Consider the following 21882-nt stretch of genomic DNA (forward strand, 5'->3'; position numbering starts at 1 on the left):
CTTGCGTACTTTGGCTTGATGTTGGGGCAGCACTTGTTGCAGCTGCAGTGCTTGTGGCTTCATCAGTAGTTGTTTCAGGCTGTGTTGTTGGAAGAGAGCTTGAAGTAGCTGCTTGAGTTGTTGCCTGTGTTGTTGGAGCAACAGTAGTTGTTGACATTGTTGTTTCAGCTGTGCTACTCTCGCTTGAAGTTTGGGCAGCAGTTGTTGCAGCTGCACTGGTTGTTACCTCTTGAGTTGTTGTGAGTGGCTGAGTTGTTTGAATAGTAGTTGCCAGAGTGGTGTCTTGAGTAGTTTCAACACTAGTTGTTGCTGAAGTTGTTGTTTCAGACTGTGTACTTTGGCTTGATGTTGGGGCGGTAGTTGTGGCAGCTGCGCTTGTTGTGGCTTCATCAGTACTTGTTTCAGGCTGTGTTGTTTGAATAGGGGTGGAAGTCAGCCCTTGAGTTGTTGCCTGCGTTGATTCAGAAACAGTAGTTGTTAAAGTTGTTGTTTCTGCTTGCGTACTTTGGCTTGATGTTGGGGCAGCACTTGTTGCAGCTGCAGTGCTTGTGGCTTCATCAGTAGTTGTTTCAGGCTGTGTTGTTGGAAGAGAGCTTGAAGTAGCTGCTTGAGTTGTTGCCTGTGTTGTTGGAGCAACAGTAGTTGTCAACAGTAGTTGTTGACATTGTTGTTTCAGCTGTGCTACTCTCGCTTGAAGTTTGGGCAGCAGTTGTTGCAGCTGCACTGGTTGTTACCTCTTGAGTTGTTGTGAGTGGCTGAGTTGTTTGAATAGTAGTTGCCAGAGTGGTGTCTTGAGTAGTTTCAACACTAGTTGTTGCTGAAGTTGTTGTTTCAGACTGTGTACTTTGGCTTGATGTTGGGGCGGGTAGGTAGTTGTGGCAGCTGCGCTTGTGGCTTCATCAGTACTTGTTTCAGGCTGTGTTGTTTGAATAGGGGTGGAAGTCAGCCCTTGAGTTGTTGCCTGCGTTGATTCAGAAACAGTAGTTGTTAAAGTTGTTGTTGTTTCTGCTTGCGTACTTTGGCTTGATGTTGGGGCAGCACTTGTTGCAGCTGCAGTGCTTGTGGCTTCATCAGTAGTTGTTTCAGGCTGTGTTGTTGGAAGAGAGCTTGAAGTAGCTGCTTGAGTTGTTGCCTGTGTTGTTGGAGCAACAGTAGTTGTTGACATTGTTGTTTCAGCTGTGCTACTCTCGCTTGAAGTTTGGGGCAGCAGTTGTTGCAGCTGCACTGGTTGTTACCTCTTGAGTTGTTGTGAGTGGCTGAGTTGTTTGAATAGTAGTTGCCAGAGTGGTGTCTTGAGTAGTTTCAACACTAGTTGTTGCTGAAGTTGTTGTTTCAGACTGTGTACTTTGGCTTGATGTTGGGGCGGTAGTTGTGGCAGCTGCGCTTGTTGTGGCTTCATCAGTACTTGTTTCAGGCTGTGTTGTTTGAATAGGGGTGGAAGTCAGCCCTTGAGTTGTTGCCTGCGTTGATTCAGAAACAGTAGTTGTTAAAGTTGTTGTTGTTTCTGCTTGCGTACTTTGGCTTGATGTTGGGGCAGCACTTGTTGCAGCTGCAGTGCTTGTGGCTTCATCAGTAGTTGTTTCAGGCTGTGTTGTTGGAAGAGAGCTTGAAGTAGCTGCTTGAGTTGTTGCCTGTGTTGTTGGAGCAACAGTAGTTGTTGACATTGTTGTTTCAGCTGTGCTACTCTCGCTTGAAGTTTGGGCAGCAGTTGTTGCAGCTGCACTGGTTGTTACCTCTTGAGTTGTTGTGAGTGGCTGAGTTGTTTGAATAGTAGTTGCCAGAGTGGTGTCTTGAGTAGTTTCAACACTAGTTGTTGCTGAAGTTGTTGTTTCAGACTGTGTACTTTGGCTTAATGTTGGGGTGGTAGTTGTGGCAGCTCTGCTTGTTGTGGCTTCATCAGTACTTGTTTCAGGCTGTGTTGTTTGAATAGGGGTGGAAGTCAGCCCTTGAGTTGTTGCCTGCGTTGATTCAGAAACAGTAGTTGTTAAAGTTGTTGTTGTTTCTGCTTGCGTACTTTGGCTTGATGTTGGGGCAGCACTTGTTGCAGCTGCAGTGCTTGTGGCTTCATCAGTAGTTGTTTCAGGCTGTGTTGTTGGAAGAGAGCTTGAAGTAGCTGCTTGAGTTGTTGCCTGTGTTGTTGGAGCAACAGCAGTTGTTGACATTGTTGTTTCAGCTGTGGTACTCTCGCTTGAAGTTTGGGCAGCAGTTGTTGCAGCTGCACTGGTTGTTACCTCTTGAGTTGTTGTGAGTGGCTGAGTTGTTTGAATAGTAGTTGCCAGAGTGGTGTCTTGAGTAGTTTCAACACTAGTTGTTGCTGAAGTTGTTGTTTCAGACTGTGTACTTTGGCTTGATGTTGGGGCGGTAGTTGTGGCAGCTGCGCTTGTTGTGGCTCCATCAGTACTTGTTTCAGGCTGTGTTGTTTGAATAGGGTGGAAGTCAGCCCTTGAGTTGTTGCCTGCGTTGATTCAGAAACAGTAGTTGTTAAAGTTGTTGTTGTTTCTGCTTGCGTACTTTGGCTTGATGTTGGGGCAGCACTTGTTGCAGCTGCAGTGCTTGTGGCTTCATCAGTAGTTGTTTCAGGCTGTGTTGTTGGAAGAGAGCTTGAAGTAGCTGCTTGAGTTGTTGCCTGTGTTGTTGGAGCAACAGTAGTTGTTGACATTGTTGTTTCAGCTGTGCTACTCTCGCTTGAAGTTTGGGCAGCAGTTGTTGCAGCTGCACTGGTTGTTACCTCTTGAGTTGTTGTGAGTGGCTGAGTTGTTTGAATAGTAGTTGCCAGAGTGGTGTCTTGAGTAGTTTCAACACTAGTTGTTGCTGAAGTTGTTGTTTCAGACTGTGTACTTTGGCTTGATGTTGGGGCGGTAGTTGTGGCAGCTGCGCTTGTTGTGGCTTCATCAGTACTTGTTTCAGGCTGTGTTGTTTGAATAGGGGTGGAAGTCAGCCCTTGAGTTGTTGCCTGCGTTGATTCAGAAACAGTAGTTGTTAAAGTTGTTGTTGTTTCTGCTTGCGTACTTTGGCTTGATGTTGGGGCAGCACTTGTTGCAGCTGCAGTGCTTGTGGCTTCATCAGTAGTGTTTCAGGCTGTGTTGTTGGAAGAGAGCTTGAAGTAGCTGCTTGAGTTGTTGCCTGTGTTGTTGGAGCAACAGTAGTTGTTGACATTGTTGTTTCAGCTGTGCTACTCTCGCTTGAAGTTTGGGCAGCAGTTGTTGCAGCTGCACTGGTTGTTACCTCTTGAGTTGTTGTGAGTGGCTGAGTTGTTTGAATAGTAGTTGCCAGAGTGGTGTCTTGAGTAGTTTCAACACTAGTTGTTGCTGAAGTTGTTGTTTCAGACTGTGTACTTTGGCTTGATGTTGGGGCGGTAGTTGTGGCAGTTGCGCTTGTTGTGGCTTCATCAGTACTTGTTTCAGGCTGTGTTGTTTGAATAGGGTGGAAGTCAGCCCTTGAGTTGTTGCCTGCGTTGATTCAGAAACAGTAGTTGTTAAAGTTGTTGTTGTTTCTGCTTGCGTACTTTGGCTTGATGTTGGGGCAGCACTTGTTGCAGCTGCAGTGCTTGTGGCTTCATCAGTAGTTGTTTCAGGCTGTGTTGTTGGAAGAGAGCTTGAAGTAGCTGCTTGAGTTGTTGCCTGTGTTGTTGGAGCAACAGTAGTTGTTGACATTGTTGTTTCAGCTGTGCTACTCTCGCTTGAAGTTTGGGCAGCAGTTGTTGCAGCTGCACTGGTTGTTACCTCTTGAGTTGTTGTGAGTGGCTGAGTTGTTTGAATAGTAGTTGCCAGAGTGGTGTCTTGAGTAGTTTCAACACTAGTTGTTGCTGAAGTTGTTGTTTCAGACTGTGTACTTTGGCTTGATGTTGGGCGGGTAGTTGTGGCAGCTGCGCTTGTTGTGGCTTCATCAGTACTTGTTTCAGGCTGTGTTGTTTGAATAGGGGTGGAAGTCAGCCCTTGAGTTGTTGCCTGCGTTGATTCAGAAACAGTAGTTGTTAAAGTTGTTGTTGTTTCTGCTTGCGTACTTTGGCTTGATGTTGGGGCAGCACTTGTTGCAGCTGCAGTGCTTGTGGCTTCATCAGTAGTTGTTTCAGGCTGTGTTGTTGGAAGAGAGCTTGAAGTAGCTGCTTGAGTTGTTGCCTGTGTTGTTGGAGCAACAGTAGTTGTTGACATTGTTGTTTCAGCTGTGCTACTCTCGCTTGAAGTTTGGGCAGCAGTTGTTGCAGCTGCACTGGTTGTTACCTCTTGAGTTGTTGTGAGTGGCTGAGTTGTTTGAATAGTAGTTGCCAGAGTGGTGTCTTGAGTAGTTTCAACACTAGTTGTTGCTGAAGTTGTTGTTTCAGACTGTGTACTTTGGCTTGATGTTGGGGCGGTAGTTGTGGCAGCTGCGCTTGTTGTGGCTTCATCAGTACTTGTTTCAGGCTGTGTTGTTTGAATAGGGGTGGAAGTCAGCCCTTGAGTTGTTGCCTGCGTTGATTCAGAAACAGTAGTTGTTAAAGTTGTTGTTGTTTCTGCTTGCGTACTTTGGCTTGATGTTGGGGCAGCACTTGTTGCAGCTGCAGTGCTTGTGGCTTCATCAGTAGTTGTTTCAGGCTGTGTTGTTGGAAGAGAGCTTGAAGTAGCTGCTTGAGTTGTTGCCTGTGTTGTTGGAGCAACAGTAGTTGTTGACATTGTTGTTTCAGCTGTGCTACTCTCGCTTGAAGTTTGGGCAGCAGTTGTTGCAGCTGCACTGGTTGTTACCTCTTGAGTTGTTGTGAGTGGCTGAGTTGTTTGAATAGTAGTTGCCAGAGTGGTGTCTTGAGTAGTTTCAACACTAGTTGTTGCTGAAGTTGTTGTTTCAGACTGTGTACTTTGGCTTGATGTTGGGGCGGTAGTTGTGGCAGCTGCGCTTGTTGTGGCTTCATCAGTACTTGTTTCAGGCTGTGTTGTTTGAATAGGGGTGGAAGTCAGCCCTTGAGTTGTTGCCTGCGTTGATTCAGAAACAGTAGTTGTTAAAGTTGTTGTTGTTTCTGCTTGCGTACTTTGGCTTGATGTTGGGGCAGCACTTGTTGCAGCTGCAGTGCTTGTGGCTTCATCAGTAGTTGTTTCAGGCTGTGTTGTTGGAAGAGAGCTTGAAGTAGCTGCTTGAGTTGTTGCCTGTGTTGTTGGAGCAACAGTAGTTGTTGACATTGTTGTTTCAGCTGTGCTACTCTCGCTTGAAGTTTGGGCAGCAGTTGTTGCAGCTGCACTGGTTGTTACCTCTTGAGTTGTTGTGAGTGGCTGAGTTGTTTGAATAGTAGTTGCCAGAGTGGTGTCTTGAGTAGTTTCAACACTAGTTGTTGCTGAAGTTGTTGTTTCAGACTGTGTACTTTGGCTTGATGTTGGGGCGGTAGTTGTGGCAGCTGCGCTTGTTGTGGCTTCATCAGTACTTGTTTCAGGCTGTGTTGTTTGAATAGGGGTGGAAGTCAGCCCTTGAGTTGTTGCCTGCGTTGATTCAGAAACAGTAGTTGTTAAAGTTGTTGTTGTTTCTGCTTGCGTACTTTGGCTTGATGTTGGGGCAGCACTTGTTGCAGCTGCAGTGCTTGTGGCTTCATCAGTAGTTGTTTCAGGCTGTGTTGTTGGAAGAGAGCTTGAAGTAGCTGCTTGAGTTGTTGCCTGTGTTGTTGGAGCAACAGTAGTTGTTGACATTGTTGTTTCAGCTGTGCTACTCTCGCTTGAAGTTTGGGCAGCAGTTGTTGCAGCTGCACTGGTTGTTACCTCTTGAGTTGTTGTGAGTGGCTGAGTTGTTTGAATAGTAGTTGCCAGAGTGGTGTCTTGAGTAGTTTCAACACTAGTTGTTGCTGAAGTTGTTGTTTCAGACTGTGTACTTTGGCTTGATGTTGGGGCGGTAGTTGTGGCAGCTGCGCTTGTTGTGGCTTCATCAGTACTTGTTTCAGGCTGTGTTGTTTGAATAGGGGTGGAAGTCAGCCCTTGAGTTGTTGCCTGCGTTGATTCAGAAACAGTAGTTGTTAAAGTTGTTGTTGTTTCTGCTTGCGTACTTTGGCTTGATGTTGGGGCAGCACTTGTTGCAGCTGCAGTGCTTGTGGCTTCATCAGTAGTTGTTTCAGGCTGTGTTGTTGGAAGAGAGCTTGAAGTAGCTGCTTGAGTTGTTGCCTGTGTTGTTGGAGCAACAGTAGTTGTTGACATTGTTGTTTCAGCTGTGCTACTCTCGCTTGAAGTTTGGGCAGCAGTTGTTGCAGCTGCACTGGTTGTTACCTCTTGAGTTGTTGTGAGTGGCTGAGTTGTTTGAATAGTAGTTGCCAGAGTGGTGTCTTGAGTAGTTTCAACACTAGTTGTTGCTGAAGTTGTTGTTTCAGACTGTGTACTTTGGCTTGATGTTGGGGCGGTAGTTGTGGCAGCTGCGCTTGTTGTGGCTTCATCAGTACTTGTTTCAGGCTGTGTTGTTTGAATAGGGGTGGAAGTCAGCCCTTGAGTTGTTGCCTGCGTTGATTCAGAAACAGTAGTTGTTAAAGTTGTTGTTGTTTCTGCTTGCGTACTTTGGCTTGATGTTGGGGCAGCACTTGTTGCAGCTGCAGTGCTTGTGGCTTCATCAGTAGTTGTTTCAGGCTGTGTTGTTGGAAGAGAGCTTGAAGTAGCTGCTTGAGTTGTTGCCTGTGTTGTTGGAGCAACAGTAGTTGTTGACATTGTTGTTTCAGCTGTGCTACTCTCGCTTGAAGTTTGGGCAGCAGTTGTTGCAGCTGCACTGGTTGTTACCTCTTGAGTTGTTGTGAGTGGCTGAGTTGTTTGAATAGTAGTTGCCAGAGTGGTGTCTTGAGTAGTTTCAACACTAGTTGTTGCTGAAGTTGTTGTTTCAGACTGTGTACTTTGGCTTGATGTTGGGCGGTAGTTGTGGCAGCTGTGCTTGTTGTGGCTTCATCAGTACTTGTTTCAGGCTGTGTTGTTTGAATAGGGGTGGAAGTCAGCCCTTGAGTTGTTGCCTGCGTTGATTCAGAAACAGTAGTTGTTAAAGTTGTTGTTGTTTCTGCTTGCGTACTTTGGCTTGATGTTGGGGCAGCACTTGTTGCAGCTGCAGTGCTTGTGGCTTCATCAGTAGTTGTTTCAGGCTGTGTTGTTGGAAGAGAGCTTGAAGTAGCTGCTTGAGTTGTTGCCTGTGTTGTTGGAGCAACAGTAGTTGTTGACATTGTTGTTTCAGCTGTGCTACTCTCGCTTGATAGTTTTGTAGTGGTAGTTTCAAAGAAGTTTGTAACTGAAATGACGAGTTAGAAGATTTTTAATGTTAAAATTAAAATATACATACTTTGAATTGTGAGCCATCTATCTTTGATAGATATTTTTATCTTTAGTGTACAAGCTCAGATGTGCTTCAGTTTTTGCAACTCAAATCTGATCAACGAAACTAAGCCACTTCATGGAAACTCATATCTCTGATGCAGTTGTATCACAAAGTGACATTGTGATCACTCACTGACAGACATTTTGTTTGGAATCAAAATTTTCAAATCTGCCCTCGAATCAGTTGATATTGTAATACAAAATGGTGTGCTTATTTTTCAAGTTTTCTGATAAATACGAAAAGTATAAAACAGCACTACATTGTATTTCATTTTGTTTTACTCGCTGGCGTTAGGGCTCAAAATACTTTATTCAACTTCCTCTCCACTGGACAAGTTAAAATAAAAAGAACCTGTCCCGTTCAAAAAATTTCCTGTCCACAAAAGTGGTTCTGGTTATTCATAGAAAAGTACCAATTTAAATTCATCCGAAAGAAATAGTCTACAGAGATTAAATAAAAGTTATTTTGCTTAACACCTCTTTCGATAGCTTGGCAATCATATTGAACAGTCCTCAATCTCGGTTTTCTATGATAGCGGATATTACTTGGTTAATGTTAATGTTGAATAACACCGTTCATTGTTGTTAAGGTGGTGGTTTGAGGTACATCTTATACATATATCCTATACCCTTTGTTTTTGTGTAGTATATAATAACTGCTTTAAGACGATTTTCAGCCCTTAAACTGTGATGAGCTGATTAAGACTGATGTATCACTGCGCTGTAGAGTTTGAAAAAAATCCTTTACAACTGTCTGTTAGATTGTATGAAGAATGAGTGTTGCCAAAAAGTTGAAGTTCCGCCATGATATGTTTATCAAAAGCACAAGAAAAACTGCTGAGTCAGCATGTTTTTGCAGGTCATTTTGTACAGAGAGAAATCATATTGGCATTTATCATGAAATGTTGCATGGTGACACCACGTTTTGAAAATAGTCTTTTGTGACAGTTTCAAGAGAATGACAATATTGCCACGATGTTTCCTTGCATTTCCACTGGCAAACCAATGAAATGGGCCGATTGCACTGTCCATGGGTAGTCCCTTACCTCATCCAGGTAAATTATTAATAACGCAAAAGCACCCTCAACAGTGTAAATTTGAATATTCCAATATGGCTGCCTTCTATCAACAGAGTCGAAATGATCGTCGTTCTTTATTATTTTGTTTTTGATCTAAGTTTGAATGTCCAGATTGCGGGTTCGAAAATTTTCATTTAACGTTACATGGATTGAAAGTTTTACACATTGGGTAGTGGGAAAGATTGTAATTCTGATTGAGGGCTGAAAATTCCACCAGTCCACTTGCATTTGCTGATCATGATACAAGTGTTCGGTCCGGTTCAGCATCGTGCAATTGCAGTCACATGAAAACCACTTTCTTGAGCTGTATTGCTTTCTAGGACGGTGCTTGATTCCCAATACTCAGTGGTACGCAGTTCACTTCTTCTTCCGAGCACAGCAAAACCGGTAAACGGTTGGAACAAATCTTGGCAGACAGCGATAAAGCAGATGCAATACTGCAACTGTCCTGTGTTTGGTTAGGTGGAGTAGCCAGAGTCTGAAAACCAGAGACCCTGTGGTGTGTTCACACTAGGTACAACTGGAAACGTTTTAGAGACACTATTTGTGATTTGCAAGCATTGAGGATTAAGAATTTGAGTCTGAGATAAAAATAACTTAGTCCTTGTTTGGGTGTTTTACTGGGCATAATGCACCCTCTCCAGGTCAAACTGTGTATATGGCCAAGCATATCGTATTGCAACAATATAGCGGGCGTAAACGACGTTGTCGGTCTTGAGACAGTTCCTCGAAGAAAGGCATTGAGATTCTCCCCTTACCATTTTCGTCTGTTGCCGTCTACATCTTCTTGCATCGGAGATTCAGTAACTTGATTTTTAGTTGGCACTGCTCGGCTGTCGATTTTAGGCCCTTGTGCATAGCCTAAATTTCAGCTATTTTGTTTTATAAACATGCTTGTCCCAGCATGTTCGGTTCAGCATTCGTTGAATGTTTTCGTCTAAGCAGACTAAAATCAGAAATTTGATCTCTTTATTAAACTGATTGTTGTTCCCCGAAATGCAAAAGTCAGTGCAGGTGCTATAATGAAAGCAAGTTGAATGTTATACATTACGAACACCTTCGGCGTGAGGGCATTTAGAACGTTCCTGAAGCGCCAAGATCCGTTCAGAGAGCATGTTGCAGGTAGAGTCATTGGGAAAACACATACTATCCGGGCAGTAGCAAGATGATATTGAGATTCTGATCAGTAATTACTGTGGCACTTGAGTAATTCACCTGAAACTTGATATCCAATAGCTCGATGGGCTACAATGTGTACACGAAATCATTGATAAGTATCACAGTGCATAAGCTAATTTGTGACAGGCGTTAGTCCACTGGATAAAATTCCTTGATAAAACCAACGGATATAACATTATTGAACGTGAGTTATGAAGGTACGTAAGTACTTAAATAACAAGTTTTTTGTGTTGTCTCCTGCCTATCAGTGAAAATACGTAAAGAGTGGGGCTGTTCAATCAATGATCATTGAGTTTCTGGAAATGTTCGTGGCAAAGTCAGCTAGTTTTCAGTAACGGCAAGCTGTATTTGTCCCGTGCCTCATTTTTATCACTTTGTTCAAATTTGTTTGTATGGGTACACTGTTGAAAACTTTGAGTGCATTAACTCATATATCTCAAATTGGTTTATGAATGGGTTGTGGTTTGTGCTAATCACTGCAGATGTCAGCATGCAATGTTCACACTTTGCCGCCTATGGACTTACTGCAGCCAGATCAGATGTAAAGTTTGACTTGAGTTACAGAAGTGCCTTGGTAATTGCAGAGCAAAGTCTCAGTATCGTTTGTGAATTTGCCGGGCAATTAGCTTGTTTACTGTCCGGATAACAAGAAAAGTCACAGTAATCCGTGTGCCGGCTCAAATCTGAAAGGTTTCAGGACCATTGACTGTCCACATGTAATTTTTACGCCAGTATTTAACCTTACATGTTTCAAAAGCGTCCCAATGGACTCTCTGGACCGCCACTTTAATGATTAGACAATCATATAGGAAAGGCAATAAAAGTCGACCGGCCAAACATTTAGAACATGCCAATTTCATGCTTGTTTAGTTTGTCACTTTTTCTACAAACGCTCACAATAAGTGACAGCGGAAATGGAAACAATCTAGAAGATACAAAACGCCATGGTAAAGTTTGTAGCCTACATGATACAATTTCATGGGCACTTTTGTAAAGCTTGTAAAGGACCAAGGGTCAATTGAGGATAACCTGAAATATAAAGCAATGTTTACAACTTTTTGAACTGGGGATTCACATGTAATCGGTTACTTACACTGCGTATAGGACACCTTGCACAGAGTTTGCAGGGCTAAGTAGCTCATCACAATTTACAAAATTAACGAAATATTATCAAAGATGAAAAGCTATTTTCCTGCAGGAGCCATCGCCGTGTATAGAATCACAAACGACTTTGGTAGCTCACTGTAATGTTGTAAAGAAATCTGCTAGGTAAATAGCCTACGATAGCGCGCAAGAACGAGCATGTTGGGTCTAATTTAACCTCCAATGGCAAGCTACGCCTCCACTCAACGGGGGCGCTCTCTGTGCAGCCAACGGAGCGGAGCGGAGCCTCTCCTTTGTACAGTTCCCTGACGCAACTTGGGTCAACTCACGTCACCTTCAGATTGTGGACAAGGGTACTCGGTAATGCTTCACCAATAATAATATAAATGATAAGTTAATTTATCGCCTCTTGAGTCTTAAAATCAATAAGCTTAGGCCCTAATGACCATAGGTTTAGGCCTATATGAGTGCATTGTAACAAAATGCGGCTCGGCGCCCGTCATTAATTGCCGGCGTGTATCATGCCTATATGCGATGCTAGCTGAGATCCCAGTCCCTCCACACTGCACTGTGCTGTACTATCGCCGCGGGTACGGATGCTTTTGGCGTGCGCTTATCGATGACCCGAGTTCGATCGATACGCGCGCGTATTGCAATATCACAGCTAATGCGATGCATTACATAACGGCCGTATGCCACTGCCGGCTGCCTCACCGACAATGACATCGGAAATTTTCTAAGGTCTGACGAATTTTACAGCATTTCAAGTATCCTTACCTGAATAAATCGAGTCAGACAGAAACAGCGTAGAGACTTCAAATTCCCTCAAGTGAATGTCATGTTTGTTTGAGAGAGGTCAGAAAGAACCGCCGAAAGAAAACATAAGGTACGTTACACAGCTGATCGCGCAGCAAACATGCGGATATTTGTAGCGGCGCATTCATTCGGGGGCAAATTCTTTTCTCAATGCCTTCTGAGCATGAAACTGTATTTGTAAATCGCCAAAATATAGGAATATTTTATCACCAAGTAAAGCTGATAATCCAAAATGAAAATCACTGAAAATCGCTTCACGATTTTGACTCAAAGTTGATGACGTACAGTCAGTCTCCGAAAGAAACGGTCAGTTCTGTAGCATATCGTAGCAATGGCCGCAAGCATGCGTCGCCCAACGCATGATGTTTACAACCAAAGTTGTGCGATAGTAGCAGGCCTCCGAAGAGATTTTTGAAGCGCGGTTTTGGAGTTTCACCGGTGCAAGACCGACGGTCGAGTACGTTTGTGTCCGATTCCCTACCCCGGATTAATCCATGTGCAAGGCGAACTGCAAACTAGCAGACGACAAACGGCCAAGCTACCCCGTCAACCTCAAGGACTACAGTGCAGGGTACACCTTTTCTCAGTCTTACGTCATATTTTGCCTGGTACTTTCTGTTTCACATTTAGATATTCTGCTTCTCGCCTTGTTTTTTTCTTCCGTGGCCGGCTTTCTACATTTCTTACTTTCTGATACAACGACGCCGAGACAGATGAGCAGTGTTTGTAATTGTCGAGCTGGAAATTCGACTCGTTTGTAGAGGATGAAATGCATTTCTGCAGTCAGCAACCGCATCATGCGGCGCTTTGCCTACTTTGATCTGAGCAGGACTGATCATGAATAATTTGTATAGGCCTACACAGCGACGCATACATAGCCTGGATAAATTTAGAAAAATACCAGAGATGGCAACAAATTTTGTTAGACTTAAATGTTCTAGTATTTTTCTTTTTCTTTTTCTTGTTTTGGTATTTGGTCAGGGTCATGAAAAACAATCATTTCTGAGGATGCGCTATGTTATATTACGTATAAAGATGATTTCAAGTCGTCTCTACTTCGTCTAAGGTCTGTTGACAAAGCCCTGCAGCAATGGCCGTTTTCTGTGTTCTGTCATAGCACGGCCCTGAAAAATTATGCTCTCCTGAAAATACTCCGGATCTCATATCTGATCACTCCCAGAAGTACGTATTCATAGAATTGTAGGCCTACACATGTGATGGCTAGATACATCACACACAGTCCATTACGGGGCGTTCATATATTATGCTAGAGGGTGGGCCGACAAAATCTTTTCGCGCCCCTGTAAAAATAAGCAACCCCCTTCCCACATATAAAATACATGACCATGACCCCGATGGTAAATTTCATGACAGCCCCTCTGCCATGTGCCATTACTATAGCAAATACTGATAATTCATCCAATATCCTGTTAGTTTTGCTATATTAGTTATATTCAATCGAGCACTATTATATTTGACTTAGCATCTCAGCGTGTATGTATAATAGAAAAACTGTCAGAAGTAAGCTTAAAAGTCCAGAATTGAATTTTCAACGATAAAAGGCCACTACCGGTACACTTATGTACGTTGTATGTTGACAATATCATGTACGGGGAAAAGAGCTTTTATCCAAGATCCTGCAATTCTTCCAAGTCTAGTGTATATTGCAATGTCTCTTAGAAGGATCGGAAAGTAGTAGTAGTAGTAGTAGTAGTAGTAGTAGTAGTAGTATTTTATTGCATTATAAGGCCTCCGGCCCATATGCAAAGGAGTTACAAGTCAAAATTTACATATCAAACAGAAGTTAATAATTTAAAGTGAATTAATTAGATACAATTTGAAATTCCTCACACAGGATTGTTGACATTTAAATTACAAAGAAAATCTTTTCGAATTTGGCAAGCCTTTAAAAGAAAAATGCCCAATTTACGTATAGTTCTCTCATCACGAGAGCGTAATAACTGCTGAAACTTCAAAGGTTTGGATAAATGAAAATATCTTCAGGTATATAAATTGACCTAAACTCATGATACGCAGGGCATTCAAGCAGAAAATGAAATTCGTCTTCAACTTTACCAGAATCGCACACTTCGCAAACCTTTCAGTAGTTCTTCAGTATGGTGCTTCCACCAATGGTAATGATCAGGTATCATCTCCTTCATCTAACTATAGCTGGCTATATTTGTCAATGTCATTTTGGACAGTTTTCACGATCTACTGTCTTTCTCCCTGTTTCTCGAATTTTCTTTTGTTCTTTCCTGAATATATCCCTTTCAACTGTTTAAGTTTTATCCCTTTGTTCCCTTTTGTCGGCAGATTCCAACTACATTCGCTGACTGCTGTGCTTAGTTGCCACTCATGATTACCTTCAGGGTAAACTTTGATATTTTTGACATGTATCAATTTTCATATTGTCACAAGGCAGGTTGGGTTTTACTTTCTCCTGCGAATCACTGAAGGTACTAAATATAGTACGCGCCTCGAAAGTGAAAGACTTAAAATTTTCCAAAAACGTTCCTCAATGAAACTTTCAACCATTCTCTTACCAAACCAAGAACACAAATCAGGGGTCACCGTGCAAAGTTTGGTACTCCTACGAGAGAAACAAATTACCTGTCATTTACCAATATTTGACTTTTTAAAATGGCCGCTTTCCAATCCATGTGTAAACTCTATAGGGAAAAATAAAATTTGTGATTTTCGAAAAACTAAGACGGTAAAATTATATGCGGTAGATAGGGAAAGAATTGTAAAATTTGAGATTCCGAATGCCCAGGGAATGAGAGAGTTTATTTCAAGCCTGTGCGATTTCGAAGGAAGGATTGACCCGCTCAAGCGAATGATAAAAATATTGAATTCAAGATTGACCTTGATAATGAATAAAACTTTGAAGGTCAGCAGCAATACATGTGGCCGCGTCGTAGCCAAACACGTGAAAGAGAACTTCTCCGAAGAACATGTAACTATTGAATAAGCACCAATGCTGGGATGGCTGAAGACAAACTACAGTACTATGTGTGTACACAGTTGGCAAACTTTTGTCACACCTGCGTACAATGGAATTGGTTTAAAATTCCACGACCTACGTGTATGAATCGTACGACATTTTTCAACATTCAATACGAAAAGCAACTCCAAAAGATTTGTACTCAATGGAGAGGTTTTCGTTACGACCATAGCCTTTATCGGGTACTCCATGGGGGTTCGCATTGTCAGACATCTATTTATTACTTACTTTGTTCTATTTATCTTTATAGGGTACTAAGTTCCAAAGGGCTCGCCCGCAACTCACCCTCCATTTTACGCCCGTAACTGAATGACTTGGCCCAATAAATATGTGTTAGTCAGCGTCAGCTCTTTATAAAGTTGCATCACTTAAGATGACTTGTAGGGAAGTAATGGAATGCAGTCAATTGACGAATTTGCAAAAATTAAAAGCAGAATTTCATTTTTTCTTTTGAAATTTGTATTTTTTATTTGTTTGTTGTCTTACAGGCACAGACTAAATTTATTATGACATAGACACCTAACAGTACCGGAGAGTTGTTACCTCTTCCAAAGTTAACTCACTGTCGCGGAAAAGGTATAGTATTTCCATGCGTTTTAAGGTCTTATTAAGATAGAACAATTTTATCAAGGAATCTAGATTCAATTTAGCCGTTGTGTTTTCTCATAAATGCCTGTCCAGACACTGCGTCAAAATATTACCGACAGATTGTCAAGCCATCTAACTCATCCCACCGACTACACTTTCCCAGTTACCAATCTAGTAGTTGTACCCTGAAATTGAGTTCTGATCATTCTATCAAGATGAAATTCCTTCTGAACAGTTTTATTTTAGTTCCTCTACGATTGCCTAGTGGTACGTATGATTTAATTTGTAAGTACTGCACAAAATGATGCTAATGACGTACACATAGATAGATGTAGAGAAATAGAGCAGACAGACAGGCAGACATGCATACATGCATGCATGCATGCATGCGTACATACATACATACATACATACATACATACATACATACATACATACATACATACTGGTACTTGCTCATACCTATTTCGTGAGCGAATCAAGTGGCTACATATAACGAAATACATACGAAATGTATGCGGCTTAAAATCATCTCAACTTTTAACATTCCTGGCAGAGCTCAATGATCTTGCCTGTGAATGTACTTTAAACATAAGAGAAAAATACCTATTTTAGATTTTTTAAACCTTTGACATAAAAACTTCACTTTCAGGTGATAGAACCAACCCCCAACCCCCTGCCCCACCTCTCCAATTACATTTGCGTTAATTTAAGCATGTCGCGTTCGACACATGTCAACTTCAAATATTAAAGTAAAACATGCATGGGAAATGAGGTATTGCGTTTATTTGTGAAAAGTTGTCCGGGGTGGTTCTCTACGACGTTGCGCAAGTAGATAGAAACGATGGCTATAGATACAGAAAAAAGTGCGTACCATGTGTAATTGGCCTTGAAGCCTGGGACAAATTCTTTGCAACAAGCCCAATTTCTGAGAGTGGCATACTTTCGCCCAATGATTGACTTCGGATCAGCTTGTCCGAAACAAAGCGGGGCGTAAGTCGTGACTCGGCTCGACAGCACAATAATTGCGCCATCAATACCGAGATTCCAAATTGCTCCAGAACATTGCGTTCAATTCACTCTCTATCAATAGTGTGCGAGTCTATGAAGACCTTTGCAGACCTTTTCCCAGGGCATGTTGTTGTTCGTGCACGCGGGCAAAGTGAACTATTTGTCGTTGTCTCTTATATTACAGCTATTTCAATTCTGTATGCTTAGAATAGAGAATTGACAACGCCTTTTTCGCTTTTCACAGGTGCATTTTTCCTCATAATGACGTCATAGTGCCGAATTGTAGAAAACATCGCCCATGAGTCTGTTAACTTAATGTCCGAGTAAACAAGATTTGGTTGAAAATTTAGTCGTTGATCATAAAATGTGATTCACTAGAACCTTAATCTGATCCTTATCTTTAGTGTCAAACCCCCCCCCCCCTTACAACGAAACTCATTCATGCGAAATTGGTTTCAAGAAAATTGCGTTGTACATTATGTATAGGGAATGCCGACCTGTCTTCAACGCACACGTTATGCAAAATCTTCACATGTACAGATAAACAAACTACCCGTTCACACTTTTTCAACGTTCCGGACAGTCTGTGTTCTACACAAGTATGTGTGATTTTCTCCAGGGCAGAAGAACTTCGGAATTAAAATTTGGAGTCTAAGGTCGAGCTGTTCTACACTGCTGCCCCTGTACATCTTGAAAAATCCCCTTGCAAATCACTAGTTTTCTCCACTCGCCGTCAGGACCACCCTTTCCACTCCCCCCAACCAGAAAATGCCCTCCGTTCTCTTCCCACTTTATGAGGTTCAAACTGCCCTCACTTCACAACATGCCCTTTCCCCATCCATTAGGCAGACCTCCGACAACATCGGAGTCATATTCTCTGACCGTGGTTTATTCTTCAGTTTCCCGCATAAAAACAAACAACAGTTCCCTAGCCCGCTGATACAAGAACAATTGCCAGCCTGTCCGCCAAGAACGATCACAGACGCTTTTTTAATTCTCGAATAGTTTTGTCGGCTACCCCTAATGGAACGGATGCTAAGTTTACCCCTAACGATGACGAGTAGCCCTCTATCGAGTACCTCTGTATGTTCTGTGATTTGCCGTAGAGCTGTCCGGCTTTGGCGAATCGACGGTATTTTGGAGTGCCACCTAAGCTGGTATACTGTTCACGATGGTGTTGTTCCATTGTAACCTTTACTGTACAAAGGTGAGGCAAATGTCCGGTCGGTTTTTTAGGGCAAAACCTCAACGACCTTGATTAAATGGTGCCTAATCATAAATTACAGTACATGTCGAGTGAAGTCTGTCATATCCCTGTTTTACATGAATATCTAGCCATCTACAAAGCAACAATATATGTGCCATACAAAATACACAAAGCCATAGTCTGTTTGTTTACGAACTAGACACCGCCCGGGAGATTCTTTTCGGTATTCTATCATGATAAAACCTGGCTCACTCCCTTGGACATGAAAAGAGTGAACGTTGACATGGTGATCTATTTGCGTCCGTAGAGCATGTGCGTCACGGGTATATGCATAGAAAGAGATGATAGGTGCGTACACATATGCAGAGTATATATGATTTGTAAACCACTTAAAACATCTGCAAGTCAGGCCATCAAGTGACGACCACCTGTGGCGTCATCACCGCAAGTAAACAGGGCGTGAGCTCAGAAGCTTTCAGCATAGTATTTGCATGTTTTGATAATTCTTATTTCGATTACAATGGTCGGTGGAGAGAGCCTGGTTTTATGACGTCTTCGTATAAATTAGTGTCGAAATTTCGTTTCCTCGTCTTCAGAAAGTATATGTCTCAAAATTGGAAGATTCAAACTTTTGCTAATACTTGCCTTAAGGAAACTTTCAATCAATCTCTTTCCAAGTCAAGAATCGAAAATAAAAAGTGGGGGAGTTCCACCTTGCAAGTTTCGGTAGTATGGAAAGAAATTACCTAGGTTTTGACGATATTTCAAATTCAAAATGGCCGCCATCCCTGTGCTAACTCTGTAGGGAAAATCAAGTTAAATTTTCGATTCTTTTTGGGAGGGGGGTGCTGTCGCGGATCCGGAGGGACCATGGTAGCAGGTTGCCCGATGCGCGGCATGATCCCATAAGGGGTCAGTGTCGCCTGCCAGGCCCCCAAGATGCCAATGCATCCCAACTGTGGCAGCACAGACAGTAGACTGTCTATGGTGACAGTAAGCACGTCTTTCACTAAAATTGGACGGCCAAAGATTGTGCTCCACAAGCTTCAAATTGAGCCCTCACAGGTGGTAGACCAGAAAATATTATAAGAAGTTTAGAGTAAAAATATCTGTTCCCGAGGCACATTCTAACTTAATGTTTCTTTCTGTACATTTCACAATGACATTTGCTTCAATGATGCTGTCATGATCCTAAAAAATTCACTTTCGACTAAGAGACAGAGGGGGTATATTGCCCTAGAATGCTACGGTAGGCTTAAATATACGTCAATATATAGTCATGTGGGTATGGCAGAGGCGCACATGCGCGTTTTCCTGTACTGACATCTCAATCGATGGCAAATGTATGTAGAGACATTTCATTGAATATGCCGCTCAACGCTGCAGCGCGCCACAAAGGATCCAGTCCTGTCACCATGGCGACTTGCCGAACAGACCATTACGCATGAGCAGTCGTCAGCTCAGAGTTGCAGAATTCCGCTACAGGCAAGGGTAAAATCATTCATAGATTATTGCGATTGTACACATCGCAGAGCTTAATTTTATCCTCGAAATCATAGAGGTGGGATTTATGCCGAAATTTACGTCAACCGGTGTTCCCAATAGTTGTTTATCTTCAAGCCACTTTACCGAACAATATTTAGGAAGTAGTATTGCTTGAACATGAATAAGTTTTGTTTCTTGTCATGTCGCGGCGGACTACCTTGACACGCGCGTGTGCGTCATGTCCTTTTTGTCTTCCTAGGTGTGTTCAACAAGCATACTCGCCCTTGCATTCCCAAAGAAATGGTTAGCACACACCCTATACACGATTTACTGACATTGACAAAAGTCGATGTGTTGAGGTACCATTTGCCTTGACATTGAAAGGCTTGAATTTATGCCCAAAAAATTTCAGTCCGAAAGGGAACTTTTAACCACCCTCTTTCGAAATCATAACAAAGATCAGGGCTCGCCGTGCAAAATTTGGCACTACAGAAACAAATTACCCGATGTTTCCTAACACTTGAAGCATAAAATGGTCGCCAACACGGTGTTTACTCTAAAGGGAGGGGGTTAAATTTTCGATTTTCACAAAAATGAGCCCTTGGCGCTTTCATCCGCCTAAAGTGTTCGACCAAGAGATTATTGTAAAAGTTTGAGTGTCTGGTTATCTTGTCCCCGAGGCGCGTGACCATATGCTGAAAAGTGAAAGACGTTCGGCAATAGCATTAAGAGCAAGTGTTTCGGCCTAATAGAAGGGAATAAAAAAGTCGGATCATCGCGTCCATTCCGCCAAATGGTGTTTTCTTCTCTTAGCTTTATCGTTAGCGGTTTGTGGTTTTGTTGTTTTTTTGTTATGTCATTGCATCGCCTTGATTATGTCAAATTGACGCAGACAGCGAGGCAACCATTGGCCGGGGTGACGGGGTCAGCCGATCTTTAGAATAAAAATTGAATGATTAAAGTTTACGGTGGAAACCCCACAGAGGCTTTGTACAATTGCGTTGCGTTGCTGTCTCAGATTAAATAGACTCAGTCTCGTGGTTTTAAGTTGTCTTCTTCAAACAAAGAGCGTTGGTTGACTGTGGTCATACAGACAGCCATGATTATGAACCGCTTCTCAGCATGGGAAAATTTAACATTGCTAACTATACCAGTCCGGGTCAGCTCCAAAATTGGAGACTCATTATGATAATGTATTCCGGCATTCAGCCAATCATCGACCAGATTACATCATTAATAACGTACAGGTCACGCTGGGTCACAAATTACCCACCAAGTGTGATCGGCAGTTTTGGGACGCTTGTTAAGCCCCTGTCTTGTGAATTTAGACGAATTTCGACAGTCAACATAATCCACGTGTTCTGCAGAAGGTCATGTCCAACAAGGAGTCCGATTAGTGAACAAATATTCGAAATATTGACGATTTATTTCTACCCCCAGTTTATCGATTTCGCTCAAGTACCGAGAATCATTTTGTGGATGTTCGTCATCTTTATTAGAAATACTGTTATAAAGGTTATTTGTGTAGGTACGCGTATAACATTTTGCAAGAAAGAAGAGCAATGTCAGAGCTTTAGAACGATACCTGTTTTGTAGTTGTCAAACGCAGACTAAAAATGGTACGCGATTTTGAAAATGTGTTGACAGAGTGGCCACACAACTGTTCCCCATACGGTAGAATTTGTATCGCTGCCATCTCCGATACAAATGGGGTATTCTGAACGATCTGTGTAGGTACACGATTTATATTTCGCAGGACTTCAAGCCAGAGTCTAGGAATCACAGCGATATATGGGGTTTGTTTGTATTAGCCAGAATAAAACTGGTACGCGATTTTGAAATTGTGTTTTGACAGAGTGGCCACACAACTGTTCGACATATGACAGAATATGGCGCGGGAGTTCGACACAGTATGGCGTCCGTAACGAAGGACGCATGTGGAGGTTGCCAGGAAATACAATAGACGATGTTCCGCTGATTGCGAGATCTCGCGAGACTTTAATACATGCCCGTAGATACAGGTTTCCAGCTTAGTAATACAAGTCAAACTTTGTAAGGAACTAGAAAAAGTGCAGAACTGAGCAAAGATTGCAACTTCATATATTTTATGCAGTGTTTAATGTAATTAGCGACTTGTCCTGTTTTACGCAGTTTGTCCTGTGTTGCGAGAACACGTCCACTGCGAACCACATATTCTCGCGATATCTCGGAATGTCACGCGCGGTTCGGAACATGGTCTATTTTTACTGATGGCGCGCTGGCCGCTGATTGGCTAATGAGAGGGGGAAAATATTATGGTATAGCGTCTCCAATTTTGGAGCTGACCCGGACTGTATACAGCAGCGTATATCCAAACACAGTACTGGCTCGTACGGCTGTTGTCTGATTTGGAACGTCCATTGAATTTCACGTCGTCGTATCACGCATGGTATATGTTTTTGACCTCGCCCAGAGGACGCCGCGTAGCAACGTTGCGCAATCAAACTGACCCGTCCCTTCACTCAGTCGTGTATGTGATTTGATTAACACTGAGAGCATCGGAGTGCTATAACCGTCGCTATGACCAGTTGCTAGATAATGCCAACGGTTTGAAATCTCTTTTTAATGGCCGTCGTCTGCGCCTCAAAGTGAAAGACTAAAACTGTAGCTCAAACCTTCCGTAATGAAACTTTCAAACCGTACTGTTACCACTCAAGAATAAGAATCACGGGTGGCCATGCAAATTTTGGTACTTGAGAAACAAATTGCCTGACATTTACAGATATCTGAAATTCAAAATGGCCGCCATTCCGGCATTAGCTCTATGAGGAAAACTAAATTAGCGATTTTCTATAGAAACTAAGCGGGTGAAAAGTTTTCTTACTCCAAGAGCTTCACCCCAAACAAGTGGTAGATCTCAGGAAGTGTAGGTTTTAGAGTCCGAATATCTGTCCTCCAGACTTATTCTACTTTAATTTGCTGGGTACGGTGCTCTGAAAGTGTGCGGCTAGCGGAACTTAATCACCTAAAGAGACAGTACGACGGCACTTACTCTGGTGGGCGGTTTACTGCACAAAGAACGCAATGTTCAACATTTTATGCTAATGCTTACGTCGAAACTTTATATTTTCATTAAGA

The 21882-nt window shown here is 42.5% G+C and overlaps 1 protein-coding gene across 1 annotated transcript; it reads right to left on the reverse strand.

The window, feature by feature from the left end:
* Nucleotides 1–477: 477 nt before the first annotated feature.
* LOC139136384 (transcription factor SPT20 homolog) lies at nt 478–17259 on the reverse strand. Its single transcript, XM_070704108.1, has 16 exons — nt 17119–17259; nt 7015–7203; nt 6711–6889; nt 6213–6392; nt 5715–5894; nt 5217–5396; nt 4719–4898; nt 4221–4400; nt 3723–3902; nt 3226–3405; nt 2729–2908; nt 2232–2411; nt 2039–2129; nt 1236–1460; nt 735–961; nt 478–619 (listed from the first exon to the last, which is right to left on the reverse strand). The coding sequence occupies exons 1-16, from the start codon at nt 17257–17259 to the stop codon at nt 478–480; spliced, it is 2814 nt and encodes a 937-aa protein (XP_070560209.1).
* Nucleotides 17260–21882: the final 4623 nt, after the last annotated feature.

This window comes from Ptychodera flava, chromosome 7, assembly GCF_041260155.1.
Source record: "Ptychodera flava strain L36383 chromosome 7, AS_Pfla_20210202, whole genome shotgun sequence".
Classification (NCBI taxonomy): Eukaryota; Metazoa; Hemichordata; class Enteropneusta; family Ptychoderidae; genus Ptychodera; species Ptychodera flava.

Coding starts and splice junctions, on each gene's coding strand:
- LOC139136384 (XM_070704108.1), bottom strand. CDS start 17,259: ATGGAACAACACCATCGTGAACAGTATACCAGCTTAGGTGGCACTCCA. Junction 6,393..6,710: donor CACTCACAACAACTCAAGAG/GTAACAACCAGT, acceptor CAAACAACACAG/CCTGAAACAAGTACTGATGA. Junction 4,401..4,718: donor CACTCACAACAACTCAAGAG/GTAACAACCAGT, acceptor CAAACAACACAG/CCTGAAACAAGTACTGATGA.